The sequence below is a fragment of the Pelodiscus sinensis genome, chromosome 12 (assembly GCF_052426305.1).
Source record: "Pelodiscus sinensis isolate ZL-2025 chromosome 12, ASM5242630v1, whole genome shotgun sequence".
Classification (NCBI taxonomy): Eukaryota; Metazoa; Chordata; order Testudines; family Trionychidae; genus Pelodiscus; species Pelodiscus sinensis.
The window spans coordinates 32,142,386-32,158,769 of NC_143063.1; the positions used below are offsets into that span (position 1 = coordinate 32,142,386).

General features: G+C 43.0%; 2 protein-coding genes across 6 annotated transcripts in view; one reads left to right on the forward strand and one right to left on the reverse strand.

Annotated features, from left to right (window-relative positions):
* Window positions 1-3,481: 3,481 nt before the first annotated feature.
* On the reverse strand, window positions 3,482-10,471 carry LOC102453844 (chemokine-like factor). Of its 2 annotated transcripts, none has more exons than XM_075940045.2 (4): window positions 10,317-10,471; window positions 9,715-9,873; window positions 8,977-9,072; window positions 3,482-4,170 (listed from the first exon to the last, which is right to left on the reverse strand). In XM_075940045.2, exons 1-4 carry the CDS (start codon window positions 10,377-10,379, stop codon window positions 4,066-4,068), a joined length of 423 nt encoding a protein of 140 aa, XP_075796160.1. In that variant the 5' UTR covers window positions 10,380-10,471; the 3' UTR covers window positions 3,482-4,065. The 2 variants fall into 2 exon arrangements, with proteins under 2 accessions (XP_075796160.1, XP_089637635.1); XM_089781509.1 differs by lacking the exon at window positions 10,317-10,471 and adding an exon at window positions 10,085-10,256.
* Window positions 10,472-10,845: 374 nt separating this feature from the next.
* TK2 (thymidine kinase 2) overlaps window positions 10,846-16,384 on the forward strand; it is a 43,012-nt gene continuing 37,473 nt past the window's right edge. For 2 of the 4 annotated variants that reach the window (XM_075940041.2, XM_075940040.2), the window contains exons 1-2: window positions 10,846-11,379; window positions 14,120-14,157. In XM_075940041.2, the coding sequence (XP_075796156.2) occupies window positions 11,208-11,379; window positions 14,120-14,157 (210 nt within the window). In that variant the 5' untranslated portion in view covers window positions 10,846-11,207. The other 2 variants (XM_006130544.5, XM_006130545.5) reach the window with 2 other exon arrangements.

Consider the following 16,384-nt stretch of genomic DNA (forward strand, 5'->3'; position numbering starts at 1 on the left):
AAATGAGCTGCTTGTATGCGCCTCTTTGCATTTCTTGATGCACCTTGGTGCAACAGCGCTGCAAAAATCCGGCATCCGCCTATTTCTTCCCTCCCCGAAAAGTAATGCCAAATTGAAAAGTGTAGAGACGCCTATTACATCAATAAACGCAATTTTGATGCTCCGTGGTACGATATTACTAGAAATGCCTGAATCTAATTATTTTTTTGGCCAACTCCATACATTCCAATGCCTAAAATAACTAGAGAACAAATGTGTTCCTTCCACACAAATACACTTGAATGCCAATGGATCCTGATGCCACAGCATTGCAAAAACCATTTAATTTTAGGTTCTCAATCTCAATCCCTGGCTGCATAGGCTCATGGGCTGTGTCTACATTGGTGCGATCTTGCACAAAAGCAATCGCTTTTGCGCCAAAACTTGGTGCCTGTCTACACTGGCCGCGAGTTCTTGTGCAAGAACACTGACATTCTAATGTATGAAATCAGTGCTTCTTGTGCAAGAACTATGATGCTCCCTCTTGCACAACTGTTCTTGCACAAGAGGCCACTAGAGACAGGCAACATTAATTACTTGCGCAAGAAAGCCTTATGGTTAAAATGGCCATTAGAGCTTTCTTGCACAAGAGAGCATCTACACTGGCACGGATGCTCTTGCACAAAAGCACATTTCTTGTGCAAAGGCACATGCCAGGGTAGACGCTCTTCTGGAAAAGTTTTTGCACAAGAACTCTTCTGTAAAAGTTCTTGTGCAAAATCATGCCAATGTAGACGTAGCCCCATTCTTTACTGTCTTTCCCTGTGTCCCCAGAATAATCCAAATTCCAGTACATCATCCTGCAACAGTGTTGCAAAACACCATGAACAAGATAGCATTTTGTTTCTTCCATTACATGCAATACTTATCATTGACAGCTATAAGTTTAATTCTGTGTACTTGAACTAGTTAAAAGCACTAGAAACAATTTTCTAATCTGAGATGGTCCATAAAGGTATGTCTACACAGCAGAGTTATTTCAGAATAAATGACATTTCAAAATAAATTGCAAGTCTAGAGATAAGCAGCTGGAGGACTTCTTACTCCGGGTCCAGTAACCCTCATTTTAGGAGGACTGAGTCGGTGGAAGAGTGCTCTATTTTGAAATAAGTACTGTGTAGACATTCCTAAATTCAACAAACTATTGTAACTAAAGCTGCGCAAATAGTGTAACTCAAGTTGCATAGTTTATTTTGAGTTTAACCTTGCTGTGTAGACCTATCCTAACCGACCAGCCATTTAAGCAATGAAATTTACATTTCAGTCTTTATTCATTTATTTTAGGCAAGAAGAAGAATAAGCAGGGCATTATCTTAGTGGATGAAATAACAAGGAAAGTGCTGATTGACTGGGAATCAAGTATGGGACTATACCACAAGACAATTTTACATTTATAAGAACAAGGGAATATAACAAGCAACTAATGTAGGTTGTAGATACAGTATCTCAAACTTTCAGAACATACATGCACTTCTGAAAGAATGACTTATCACTGCTAGAGACAAAAGGCAAATACATAAGTAAATAGAAAAGAAACCCTATTGGGAAGCTGTAGAAACTCTGAAAACTATACTGCATCCATTCAGAGAAAGAGGCAAGAGGTCACTTATCAGAATTAATTAAATTTATGCATGGAAAGGTACAGAAGCTGCTCTAGTAGTATTAAGAATCTATACTGGAATTTTCAGAGATGGGTCTAGAGTCAGGCTCCAAGTATCTTCCTCTTCCATGGGGGAATTTTCACCTACTCACTTAAGGCTTCTTCTGTGGAGAAGTGAACCCTACCTTCTGCCATGGCTCATTGTAACAAATACTGAGAGGGAAACAGACTTGAAATTCACCAAACTTTCACTTCCCTATCCAGAAATTACATGCTAAGAAGTGAAAAGATCTTAGTGCAATGTCACTGATTTGATTGTATACACAAAATATTTGCAAAGCAGAATTTTAACATGAAGCCAGTTTTGTTTTCACATATTACTTTGACACCTGCTTTGCACCTGTCAATTTATGACTACTGCTTATACGTAACCTTAAAATACAAGTTACTTTCATCATGGGAGTACTATTCAGTTTGAACTAGGGATGTTAAATATCAGTTAATTGAATAGTCAAGTAACCTCATGAATTAGTCGACTATTCTATAGTCCCCGGGGACAGATATGGCAGCCAGTGTGCTCCGGCCCCAATCCTGAGGAGTCCCCTGTCACTCTGCATGGGGTCCTAGGTGGGAGCTGGTCCATGAGGAGAGCCAGTTTAAAAACCAACTCCCCTCGCAGACCAGCTGTTTATTTCCCTGAACTGCTGCCTCTGATAGACAGGCAGCAGTGCAGGGTGGCAGCAACCCCTGTCCGGAAGGGGGTGAAGAATGCATGTAGTGAACCAGTGGTCCCCAACGCAGTGCCTATGGGCACCATGGCACCCGCCGAAACATCTGGGCTGCCCCCCCCCCCCCCCCCAGTGTGCGGCACATGCGTGGTGCTGGCCCCGGGCACTTGGCGCATGGACGGCTCCTGCCCTGGGCGTGCAGCACATGCGTGGTGCCGGCTCTGGGCACATGGGCAGCCCCGCTCTCTGGCGCCTAGCAGCCACGAAAGGTTGGGGACCACTTATAGCATTAACCTATAAGCTTTTGCTTATCGGTTAATTGACTATACTATTACATCCCTAGTTTGAACTGTGCTTGATCTGTAATGTTGATTCTGAATAAAGCACAAAAGGTTCTTCAGCAGCAATTTACTGAAATTGCACTGCTGTATTTCATTTTCCACAAAAACATCTTAGCCCAAATGGCCTATATTTTCATTATACATTTGCACTTATTCACATGGCATTATTGTTGTTTATGCTAAAGTTCATATGTCTAAGTAAGACTACAATACTACAATTTTTGTTTGCGCTTTTCAAAATATGAAGATGAAAACAGGTTTTAGTAAAATTATTTCTGCAGAGTATCCACTTTCTATGAATACTGTCAGCCAGTTGGAGTTATTTTTCCACAAGAAATTGACATACTTTTTGCACTTAGTTGCATTTTAGCACCGCTTTTCTTGTTCTAGGATTTTGAGGCTGTATTTTTCTAGATGGAAAACATTGTCTCAGTGAACAAAACTCATGAGTTTAGAGCTATGTAGAGAACACAATAGCTAAAAAAAAATTAGTTAAGAAAAGGAATGGTATTTCAGAGTCTTTTTTGTGTTGCATAGCAATAAAGAAATATGACTAAATCAAAGGGTCACATTCTAGCAACCTAACAAATGCTTTACTTCACAGCGATCCCATTAACAGGCCCACCTATAGAGTAACATACTATTCAGCATGATATGGGCGTCAAAATCTGTCCCAAAATATATTTGGCAGGAAGAGAAAACTCATGTATTAATTCAAATAATTATCACTTGAAGTACACTTATCATTTACCCACTGAAAGAATACATTAAAATCCATTTGCATTTTCAGTTTTATTATATAAACATTTCAGTAGAAAATTTGATTTTTAAACAAGCAAAAATGCATCAAGTTTAGCAAACCACACAAGACAATAATTTAAAGTTAACACGGGTAAAAACATATAGTCTAGAAAAAAAATGGGAATTTAAAGAACGTTAATACATGTGAAAAAGCAAGCAAAGTTAGAGAAATACACAGGGAAATGTTTAAAAGTCTCAGAGGAGTAGCCATGTTAATCTGTAAATGAAAAAAATTAAAAAACAACGAATGGTCCTGCAGCATCGAGGAGAATAACAAAAAATGTTAATTGTGTCATGAGCTTTCATTAGAAAAAGTGGGTTGTGCCCACAAAAGCTCATGACACGATCTACATTTTTTTTTGTTAGTGTCTAAGGTGCTGCAGGACCATTCATTGTTTAAGTTTTTTTTACAGTAAAATGTTGTAATTCTAAGAAGAACATGGTAAAAATTTTAAAACCTTTAGGAGAAATAAATACGCTAGTGAAACAAGTATCCTGTCGATCAATAGGCATTTAAAGTAGAGAATAAGTCAGTCTTTTAGTAAGTTGATCATTCTTATCTGGCAATAACATTTCTTCCTCTTGGCTTATTAAATGTAATCTTCTTGAAAAGAAGAACAGAATCTGCAATACAGAGACCAACTAATAGAAGACCAAAGACCTGCAAATAAAAAGAAAATCTCAGTTTCCTCTTATGCACATCATAATTAATTGTTTATTTTCTTGACCTTTCACTGTAATAACTCATTCATTACCAATTCTGAGCAGATGTAGTTGTGTCAGATCAAGTAAATTGGTTCTGGCTTTCTAAACATTTCTGGATGAATATTTGATTTGTGATGATTGAGAAATTCAGTATTCTCCATACTTAAGGTCAGATACACTGCACACACTCATAAAATGACTTTCCGCTTATGCTCTGGCAATCATCTTTGCCCCAACCTTGTTTGACCTTTATCTGTCATCTCTAAGAATAGGAAGTGACTGTCTCCATGGAAACCAGACTACAGATATGCTTCTTTATGTGAGATTTGGTTCTGAAGGAAAACAATCTGTCTGTGTAAGGGATGATCTACTTAATGGTTTTGTACTGGAGTACACTCAATGTTTGCATATGCAAGACTAGAAAAAATATACTTTTCTTTCTGAAGTTTTGAAGTGAAAAAACTCTGAACTGACAAAGTTATCTTATTTAATGTTTAAAATGTGAATACTTGTTATTAAAACATGTGTATAACATTATAAGTTTCAGTCAGATGGAAGCAAAACAAGTGCCTAACAACCAGGACTCTTAAAATAGGTCTCTGTTGCAGGGTTAACTTAGGACAGCACCAACATGAGAACCTAAGACCCTGTCTGTTCATACACAAAGCACCAAAGTTTGGTGATGCTTTAAGCCTGTGCTAGGAAGTCTGGATCGGAGTATAAGCTAGAAGCTGGATGCCACTTAAACTTGGGCTGGTAACCCACCCATTTTACAGGGAAGAAGCAAGCCTAATCACTCAATTGAAGATAAGTCCTTCAATGCCTTTTCACAATTTACATGTGTCCAGGAGGCAAGACAAGTTCTCCAAGACACCAAGGAAGAATCATGGAGCAGCTCTACTTACTGCAGCACAATGAACCTTGGGATATATCCCCAAATGTCTAGTTAACACATGTGGATGAGTGTGGTACCAATGAGAGCACAGTGAATATAGCTACACAGCAGCCAGAAGGTGTGAATCCCTTCTCAGGAAGATGAGGTTAGCTCTGCTTGAGCTAGTATGTGGTAATTAGTAGCTTACCCGCTGCAGCATCTAGCCAAGCAAGTACAATCCCACTCACCCCGGATTCCATGGATACATTCTCAGGTGCTAGCCTGAGGCACTGCCCAGGACACTGCAACCAGGCTATTTTTAGGTACTAACTTGAGCTGAGCTAGCACAAGTACATTTATGCATGCTGGGAGTTAACCACCCTGCTCTTGGGTACAAATACAAAGTAATTTCAGTATGGCTTTGCTGTGTGACTACTCATACCTGGGCAGCAACTCAACCTTGCAATGAGAAGCCACATAAAATAGCAGCGCTTAGCACCTCTTTTGTTACTGCATATTATCAATTAAGGAGCAGGTATGTACTTGAGCTAAAGGTGTAGCATGTATGGGTCACTATGATAATAATAACAGTGTCTCTGCACTAGTGTGCACAGACAGAGTAACCATTCCAAATACGATGCTGCCCAGGATCCTACATACTTGGCCAGCTGGCTCATGCCACAGTTTGTACCACTGGGCTTCACTCTGTGCTAGGGCACTTGAACTGGAAATGCCTCCAGCTAGAAAGCACACACATCTCCAGTATCACTTGGACTCTTGATGCTTTGTGTGCTAAACTACAAAGTTACATAAATCACTTCTAAAGAATCTGTTCCTGGAGTGACAGTATTTTCTCTACATTTAATAAAGAACACTGGAATAGACCATGGTCACAAGCTTTTTTAAAAAGTGTTTTGTCATTATCTTTAGCAAAAACAAACTCTTACTAAATATACAGTCTTCTTTTGCAAGTTTATTAACTAATTATGATAATCTGTAAGATACTAAGATGTGCTTTGCTTTTACTGTTTGCTTGTTACTCATTTACATATGACAGTCCTCCATTTGTATTTGGAGGGAGGGGAGAAGTACTGAATCTTTACTTAGATGTTCCTTTATCAAATGATAACACCAGACTGGATGTCTAGTATGTTAAAGATAATTTAGCAAATTCTGTTTAAACACGAGATGCATTCTAAAACATATTTATATTATCCAGAACTTTACATTGCAAGTCAGTGGTGTTTGCTACCCAAAACAAACAGTTTCCAAACAATACTACAGGCAGTCCCCGAGTTACATGGATCCGACTTATGTCGGATCCACAGTTACGAATGGGGTTTGCTCCCCGTCTCCCTGGTCTGCTGGAGACCAGCAGACCAGGGAGACAGGGAGCAAAGCCTCTGAGGACGCTGGCAGCGGGATAGCCGCGGCGCGTCTGGGCTGTCCGCTGCCCGCGTGCTCCCCTGGAGGACCCGGGCGGCGGGACCACGGTGCGTCTCGGTCCACCGCCTGCGTCTCCCTGGTCTGCTGGGGGGGGGGGGGGGGGCCCAGCTAGTACGCCCCCCGCCCCAGCAGACCAGGCTTTTCTCCAGACGTCTGTGGTAGAGCAGCTGGGGCGCTGCCGGTTGGTCCCGCAGCGCCGCTCTGGGCGCTACTGGAACAACTCAGCAGCACCCCAGCTGCTCTGCCCCAGGCGTCCCCAAGTCAGCCGCTGCTGAAACTGACCAGCGCTGACTACAGGAAGCCCGAGGCAGAGTTGCTCTGCCCCAGACTTCCTGGAATCAGCCGCTGATCAGTTTCAGCAGCAGCTGACTTGGGGACGCTTGGGGTTCTTAAGTTGAATCTGTATGGAACTGGCATCCAGATTCAGCCTGTTGAAACTGACCAGCGGCTGATTCCAGGAAGCCCGGGGCAGAGCAACTTTGCCTCGGGTTTCCTGTAGTCAGCCGCTGGTCAGTTTCAGCAGTGGCTGAATCTGGACGCCAGTTCCGACTTACATACAGATTCAACTTAAGAACAAACCTACAGTCCCTATCTTGTACGTAACCTGGGGACTGCCTGTAATTTAGTAATAATAAATCATTGTTGAACATTATCTGAAGGATAGGATAATTCACCTCATTCCTTTTTCTGGAATGTAAGAAAGATCTTCAGATGGTTTAAATAGTTAACTAGCTATGCTAAATTTACATCAGCTAAGAATCTGGCCCTTTATATTTAATCATGAGAGGCATTTGGAAAGCAAAAAGCACGGAAACAAGTTAAATTATTTCTGACTAAAAAACTATAGGTTCTCATGTTCTCCAAGACAAAACAATCCATAACTTTTCAATTGCCCAATAGTTCACTTTCAGCAAGTCATGCAGAACTATTGTTTATATTACACAGTTTGGGCCTTTTTCTGTTCCCCCGCCTCCCCGAATGTTCACTCCCCAAATATCTGACATGGATTCTCTAATTAGCTAAAGAATTACTGTATCTTAGCGGTCACCAAGGAGGAAACCAATGTTTACTATATTCAGTGCATATTACATGGCTTGAGAGCCTGGACTTAACTTTGAAAAGCAAGAATCTGGCATGCTTTCTTAAGAGCACCACCATTTTGTGGCACAGTTGTTGCTAAAATGTATTACTTACCTTAAGGCTAGTAGTGAAGATCCATTTCTTTTAGAAAGGGAGTTTGTTATTTTAGTTATAGTAAATTACCTGTTCATAACAGAATGAACTAGGTCTTCAGACACTACAAATTTGGCTTTAGTAAAACTAATTTCTCAAGAGTGTAAGGTATGGAGAGAGAAAATCTGGCAATCTTTTATCCTTATTCATTTTACTCAAATATTTTATTAGGCTTGACTTTAATCTCCTGCTTTGTGATAGATAATATGTCCTCAACCTTTCTTTTTACCCTGAATATGTGAGCACTTTCTGCTGCTATAGCTTTTAATTCATTGTTAAATTCTATATCTTGCTCACCCAGAAGACAATCCTATCACATGTTTAATCCAGCACAGTCAGTCATTTATTGTGGAATATATATAAAAAATTTGCTTCGGTTGTCAGAGGTAGAACAAAATGACAACTTGCATACTGTGGCTCAGAGCTGTATGATGAAAGTTTTGGTTTTTATTGCTTGACATTTAAACAATTTGTTTTCAGAAATCCAAAACTATTCTGACAGGTGAATTTTTAGTCTTTTATTAGTTTATAATTGTATATTTAAATATGAGAAGAGAGAATATCAATCTCACCAGCACCAGCTCATTTTTATAGCTGGCATTTATTGTTTAAAAATACAAATAGCAAGTGGCTTCAATTTATGATTGGGTTTGATCTTTAATGGTCAGAAATTATAAGATGAACAACACTTTTTTTTTTAAATAATAGGCACTGGAATTTCAACCAATAGAAGTGCAGGTGAATTTATTGACAATTCTACTGATTTTCAATATTTATACTCCCCTCCCCCACAGCAAACCCCAAACAATCTAGTGATATATTAAAAGAGCAACATGTAGTATCAAAAGACTTAATGAGAACTAAGAATTCTGTGACTATTCTATTGTAAATAAAATCTTAGTTCTATGTAAATTTATGCACTAAAATAATACCAGCTAGCTCTTATGTGTAAAGTCCTAAATAAATCATTGCATGTTGCATCTATTCTGTTTCTACATTCTGTGTGTCATAATATGACCAGTTGAATGTCTATGAGGTTGATCACTTCATTTCTATGTTCAAATGTCAAAAATTAGGACATTTAGAGAAAAACCAGTAATATTAGTTACATGAGAGTGATAACTGAACATTTAATCATTTAAAAATTTCCATTGTAATACTCTAATTTATTGTTAATACTATAAATTCTTAATTTAAGTTAATACTTACTCCTCCAACAAGAGTCCCGGTCGTGGTCTTGATTATTATTGCACACAGGCACACAATGATAAAGAACACAACTGCAATCAGTGAGTTGAAAATATCCTGTAAATGCATTATAATTTTTTTAATTAGAATACACGGTTAGTAAATGCTTAAACATGTATACTTATAGCATAAAGCAATTTTATTTTACTCCTTGAAAGAAATCAGTGAAAACAAAATGTATTTGTCATCTTGAAAAACTTTAAATGATTGTAAATATTCCCAAAATTGTTATTACCAAGAAACAAGATCTTTTAGTCACTAAAATGGGATTAGGTAATATCCAAATCTGATCTGGAGTGACACCAAGTGGTATGATGCTAAAAACTGCGTTCCTGAAATAACCTCTTTTGTTGGAGCCCTGGTTTACATTACAGATTTGTTTGTTGTTTTATTAATTTGATATTGCTACGGGGTGTCACTGGGGGCACTAGTGACTGTTTGTGTAATTCAAATACATCCCTCATTTCAAAGACTAGCTCAATTTAAAACAAAAGATAACTAATGCAAGAAAGCAATTCTTATCTTTTTCCATAGGCAGAGTTGTAGCTCCATGTTACGTTTGCAGACACAGTGCTTACCTTGTGAAGGAAACAGCATGGATCCTGTTCACGACTGTTCGTTTATGAGGTGCTAGCAACTTGTTTTTAATGCATAAATCACAAGACGCATTGATTTAAAAGATACACCCCAAATACTTACAGCTAAAGGCCAAAAAAAGAATTTCATCTTTTTATCGAGCTTTAGCAAGTACAGCAGGAAGAACAACAGGGTAATAACAACTTCCATGGCCGCAAGGGCTATAAAGGCTTCATGGGATTTGGAGGCAGCAAAACAGATGACGGTGATGAAGGCAAGAACCTGAAGGAAGAAAGACCCGGGTTAACGAATGGAACCGGAGCGCGGGGCCGAACCTGGCGCTTACTCCACGACCACATGCAACACGGCACCACCGCTCCCTGGCCCGCCGCCCGCGATCGGCCCCTCGCTGCTCCCACAGACGGGCCGACAGCGCGTGCAAGCCACGGGGGGGCGCTGTTCATTCACCCCCGTGGGTCAGGCGCGGCATCACCTCGGCGGGGGCCCAGGGGCGCTGTGCGCAGCCGTTACCCGCCGGCCGGAGGCGGCGCCTGCAGCCCAGCGCCATAGCGCCCCCTGGGCCGGTAGCCCGGGCCGCCCGACTGCGGGGCCAGGGGATTCTCCTCAGGCCGTTTCCCCGCCCGGCCGCGCCCTTGGCCTCCTGCCAGCCTGCGCCTCAGGGGCTCGCCCGGCGCTTCGGTTCCCCGCCCAGCCGGGCCCCGTACCAGGCGGGCGATCTTCAGCGCGCCCGGTAGGGAGCGAGGGTAGTCGGCGTTCACCTCCACCATGGTGCGGAGGATGTTGCAGCAGCGGGCGGGGCGGGGCCGGAACGCCCTGCGGCGGCTGTTGGGCACGTGCGCGTCGAGGGGCTGGCTCAGGCCCGTGCACCTAACGGACGAGGCAGCGTCTCGTGCCCGCCCCGCCGGCGCGAACCGCCCCCTCCAGCCCTGTATAAACAACCCCCACTCTCGAGCCGCTGTCGCTAAAGCCCAGCTTTAGGGAGATAGGGCTCGTTTGCAGATGGAAAACGGGTGACTTGGGAACAAGCCCAGTAGATTCCCCTGCAGGCACGGCCATCGAGACATTGCCGCAGTGCTGCTTATGCACGAAAACTAGAACGTGCAATCGACTGCAATTACAAAAAAAAAAAAAAAAAAAAAAACCCGCTCCAGGAAAGGTGAAAAAGCACATACCAAGTCTTAGTTTGCACCGCCTGCATTTGGTGTTTTTAACATAGGCAGACTTTTTAATGAGTTACTTGCAACTACCTTCTGGAATGAACGAGGAGCGTCTTCCGACACATAAGAAAGGTGTAAAACAGAAGCGATGTTAGTTGACTAAGTAGCCGGTTAGTCGGTAACTGTAGCGGTTCTGTAGCACCTTAGAGACTAACAAAATAGTCTCTTAAGTGCTACAGGTCTACTCATTGGTCTTTAGCACTGGCTGTCTCTAATAGCCCTGCTGGAAAGGTCCAGCTGGCAGTAATCTGGTTGCGCAGTGCGTAATACAACCGTGGAGTTGGGATCATACAGGAAGCAAAACATCTCAGCAGCGGAAATGCCTGCAAAACGCTCTGTGCGGCTCGAGTCTTTACCCTATGCTGCCGGAGATGGGCCATGTGGTTACTGAAATCGGTATGGATCCGGCCTCTCCTAAGCCTCCAATGTACCCGGGGAGCTCGAGCTGGTCTCGGGATTTGTAGCGGAAAGAGCCAGCAGAAGCAAGCGCTGTATCCGCTAATGGCTCATCGCGGTCTCTGCGTGGGTGGCTGCTCCCAGGACGCTGCATGTACGTTTGATGCCTTTGAATCGTTCTCTTGTGTTTACTAGTGATGCCACCCTTGCGGCCTGGCATTTGTAGCGCCAGGAGTCCCTCTCTCGCAGTAGATTGAGCATTTGAGATGGATGTAGTATAGAAGGAGAAAAATAAAGCAAACGCCATTTCATTCCTCGGAGCAGGTGGATGGTTATTGCTTTTCACAAAGGAGCAGGTGACTCTTGTTTGAAAGGTATTTGAGAAAGTGCTTTGGATCTGGCGGTTATGGGGGTGTTAGTTTATTCAACATTGTTACTGTGGACCTTGGTCGTTCTTTTATGAAGTACAAAGTTGTTGGATGTGCCTTAAATCTGCTGAGCGCAGAAAGCAGCCTCTGGTTTAGCCTACTGCAAATTGCTCCTGATAAAGTAAGTACAGAACCCGCCTGCCAGATGGGGAAAGTATTAAAAATGAAATGCAGTATATTGAAAAAAATTCCCATCTCACAAATATAACCCCTACACTTTATTTTTTAAAAAAACAGGATGAGCTCTGGTTTCTTCTTTTTCTTTTTTTCGTTTGTAGTCGGAAGGAAGAGGCAGTTTGTGAAATAGTGAGCTACCAGCAACTTTCAAACTCCTTTTATGGCATTAGTGTGGGCTTGTAAACTGAGTACCCATTTGTACTTCTCTCTTTACAATGCACACATGAACAATATATTGTAATTAAATGCCTTGAGTCCAGGTTCACCTTTACATACTGAACAAAGCTGTGCAGTGAACATTATAAAGGGGCATTATTGAATTGCAATCCAGTCAGTTTCAGAAAATGAGTTAAAAGTAGTTTTAATTATAGGTGGCCTGACTCCCTTGTCATTTATTTTGGCAGTCACAATTCCCTGTTTTTAATCTGGTTTTCCTCCACTGTGAGAGGCCCATACTGAGAGATAATGACTTGTCACAGGTTCTGATATCTGCATTACCAGTTTGATTTGTGGAACTGGTTTGTAAGACTGCACACACAGTTCTGTCAAAGGTGCATAGTATCTATTTTTCTCTACTCTTTTCAGTGATAGGCTATGTTAGATGTTACTTGAATAAATAGTAAGGACAAATCTTTAGATGGAAGAGTAACTTTTAAATTGAAGATGTCTACTTAGAATCTAAGTTTCTGATCCTGCAGAGACCTGTGAAATCAATGGTGCTTTGTCCAGGCACAGGGATCTGCCTATGAATCATAGATTAGATGACCTCATAAGTCTCCTCCCAACCTCATTTTGTAACCCCCTGGCCAAAGCAAGAGCAACTCCAACTAAATCATCTCATCCAGAGATTTGTCAAACCCCAGTGGGGAAAGGTGGGACCTGGCCCTGGCCCTGGCCTTGACTGTGCAGCAGTGGCCCTTGAGTCCAGACATACTGCATCGGCCTTGGACTCCAGCCCCAGTCATGCCTACCCACGGTCCTAGCAAGACCTCCAAGTTTTGCCTGCCCTACCCCCACCAATGGTTAACTGATTAAACAATAATTTTAATTGTTTAACTGGTTAACTGTTTTGATGGCTATTTACATCCCTAATCCTCTTTGGAACCCCCTTTCAGGTGGTGGAAGGCTGCTGTCAAATCCTCAATTCTTCAATTCGTCTAGGTCACTCTGGACCCTATTCATACCCTCCAACATATCTACATCTCCCCCCTATTTAGTATCATCCACAAACTTGCTGAGGGTGCAACCTATCCCATCATCCAGATTATTACATGAAGATATTGAACAAGACTGTCAATAGAACCCGCCACGCTCTCTTCCCCACCCCAGGTGAACGCCTATTCCCTAGGCCACGCCGGAACCCACCCAACCATCTTACTTTCAGGGCGCCTGTCTGCAGGACTGACCCATCAGGCATTTCGCTTGATGTTGGCTGCCGTTGATCACTACCTATTGAGCCTGATGATCTAGCTAGTTTTCAGTTCATCTTATAGTACATTTGTCCAAGCCATACTTCAGTTTGCTGGCAAGAATGCTCTGGGAGACCATGTCAAAAGCTTTGCTGAAGTCAAGGTATATCATGTTCACTGCTTTTCCCCATAACCACAGAGCCAGTCATCTCATCATAAAAAGCAATCAGAGTAATTCATTAAAGATCTGAGGCCTGTTTTCTTATGGTGAAAATAAGAACTAACAAAGGAACATACATTATTAATAATCCTGCACAATGAAGGTAGGAACCAGCCTCTGTCCACTGCGAGCCGGAGCCTGCCACAGGCAGAGGCTGCTTCGTGGCAGCACTCCCTGTGGGGGGGGGTTTGAGCACCCTGTGGACAGAAGCTACTCTGCATTCCATGGAGCAGCCTCTGTCTGTGGCAAGCCTGGGCTTGCCGCATTAAGAGGCTGCTTTGTGACAGTAGTCCCTGTCCACTCGGTGACCCATCTCCCTGTGGACTGAGGTTGCTCCACATCACGCAAAGCAATCTCTGTCCCCATATCAGAGGCAGCAATGCGGGGTAGCAGGCAGCTGGTCTGCACGGGGAGCTGGTTTTTTAACTGATTCCTGTCGCGGACTGGCTCCTGCTGCCACTGTGCATGGGGCTGGAAGAACATGGGTTGCTGGCCCTGCCCCGGGGACTATCGAATAGTTGTGTAACCGCAAAGATTTCATGTGGTTACACGACTATTCAATTACCTGATATCTAACATCCCTAGTCCTGATAGAGGCTTGGAAATGTAATCTAAGAGCAGTTTCCTAGTTCTTTTAACAAGTGTTTCTTTCCGTTCTAGATAAACACCTGGTTGGTGAAGGAGAGAAAAAGACGGTTGTGAGTATAATATTTTGCTCATAAAAATTATATATTTAGCATAGTGATAGAGATGGAGCGGTGTTAGTCTGATCTAGCTGATACAAAAGACAGGACTATGCAGCACTTTAAAGACTAACAAGATGGTTTATTAGGTGATGAGCTTTTGTGGCTAATAAACCATCTTGTTAGTCTTTAAAGTGCTGCATAGTCCTGTCTTTTGTTTCAGCTATATTTAGCATATTATTTTTGCAATAAAATTATATTATGGAAATGTCCATAGGTTAATGACTGGGACTTGCTGTGAGGTACACAAATAAAATCTAGAGTTTTGTCCTGCCTTTTGTTCCGGACAGGCAGACCCTTCCTTGCTGAAATCATTGAGGAAACTTAAAAGAAAATCAAAAGGGTTCCAGGCAGGTGAAGGGGCTGCTTGGTGTGGAACACAAATCAATCGATCAGGGCTACAGAATTAGTAGTCAGCGTTCTAAACATAGCCTCCTTCATTTACAGTACATGTATTTTGGCTGTAAACTCTAAGGGTATGTATACACTTGCACCCTAGTTCAAACTAGGGATGCAAATGCAGACATTCGAAATAGTCAGCGAAGCAGGGATTTAAATATCCCATGCTTCATTAGCATAATCTTGCCAGCACATTACTCCGAATGCCAGCTGTTTCGAAAGTGAAAGAGCGCGCTGGGACGTGTTAGTTCAAACAAAACCCCTTGGTTCGAACTAACGTTACTTCTTCTTCGGGTAGTCCCCGTGGGTGCTCCACGTCTGGTATTGGGCTGGTCACAGTACCGCAAATCGGAACTTGCCAGAGCTGTGTTCGGTCGGACCGCGTGTGCGCGAGCCGGTTTCGCGCCTTTCATCTGCCGTGCGCAGTCCAGCGCACGCCAGTTTCCTCTCATCCGCCTTGGGTCGCACACAGAGCTCCCCCTTTTCTCCTCAGACGGTTACCTGAGTGGAAGTTTAGAAAGATTTAGATAATATTTTCCTTAGCCTTACTGTTCATTACTTTGTTCCTCTTAAAAAACAAACAAACCCCTTATATTCCGTTTCTTGTTTTAGCCCTGGGTTGCGGGCTCTTTGTGTTTAAAAACACACAAAACAAAAGAAAAGAAGAAGAGAAGAGAAACAGTTTCTATTTCCATGTAGTAATAGTATCTTTTTTTTAGCTACTGTTGCTGTTCTTTCACCCCTGCTTCATGGCCTTTTTTTTTCCCTCAAACCCCCCTCCCCCCAAAAACCTGAAACATCAAACAAACGGAAGGAAGGAAGAAAGATGTTTCTTCTCATTTTATGTTTACGCACACTGTTTCTCTCAGTTACTGTTGCTGTTCAACTTAGTAGTTTCACTGTTTAAAACAACAACAAAAAAAGAAAAACGAGATAAGAGGGAGAGAAGAAAAAAACGATCAGAGTCAAAAGTGGTGGCACATAGGGGGTGCGAACTCACACTCCTCTCAGGGTGCCAAAATGCCAGGCTCCCCTGGTTTTAAAAAATGTTCCATGTGCGGAGAGCCAATGCCAGTCTCCGACGGGCACTCTGCTTGTGTCTGTAACCTGGGGGAGGCACATATTCCTTAAAAGTACACACATTGTGCCAGGCTGACAACAAGAGCTCGCAAGGAGCGGGAGCAACGTCTAAAGGAGATCCTGTTTAATAAGGCTCTCATGCCTTCCAATGTAACAGGCTCCTCTGCCTTGGACCCCATGCCAGAAAAGCGGAGAGCTCCTTCCCCAGCTGTGCCTTCTCCTAAAAGGAAGAGAGCCTCTCTTGCTCGTTCCCTGCCAGTTGCTCCGCAATTGCGGGTGAGAGCAGGTGATAAGCCGGGTACCTCGGGCTTGAGGATGACCCGTGCATCTACTTCAAAAAAGCCGGCCTGCACTTCCTAGTCCCGGCAGCTCTCGGCACCACAGCCTACAGCAGGGCTTCTTAAAGGGGCAGTTACAACGGCACTGGGGCTCTCGGCACCAGCCTCTGAGATCCCTGCAGTCACTCTCCTCACAAGGAGCTGTCCTCAGCACCTGCACCCGAGGGGCATGCTGCTGCCCAGGTGCCTCCTCCTTTGCAGCCAGCTGATCAGTCTGCATGCTCTGAGCAGCTTCCAGCAGCCTCTAATAAAGCAGCACCTAAATCAAATGTCCAGGAGATCTCTCTTTCTCCCTCCCCCGTTTTCTCTCCGGAACCATCCCCTCACCCTTCTAGTTCTGCACACCATACAAGGGCTCAGAGGGA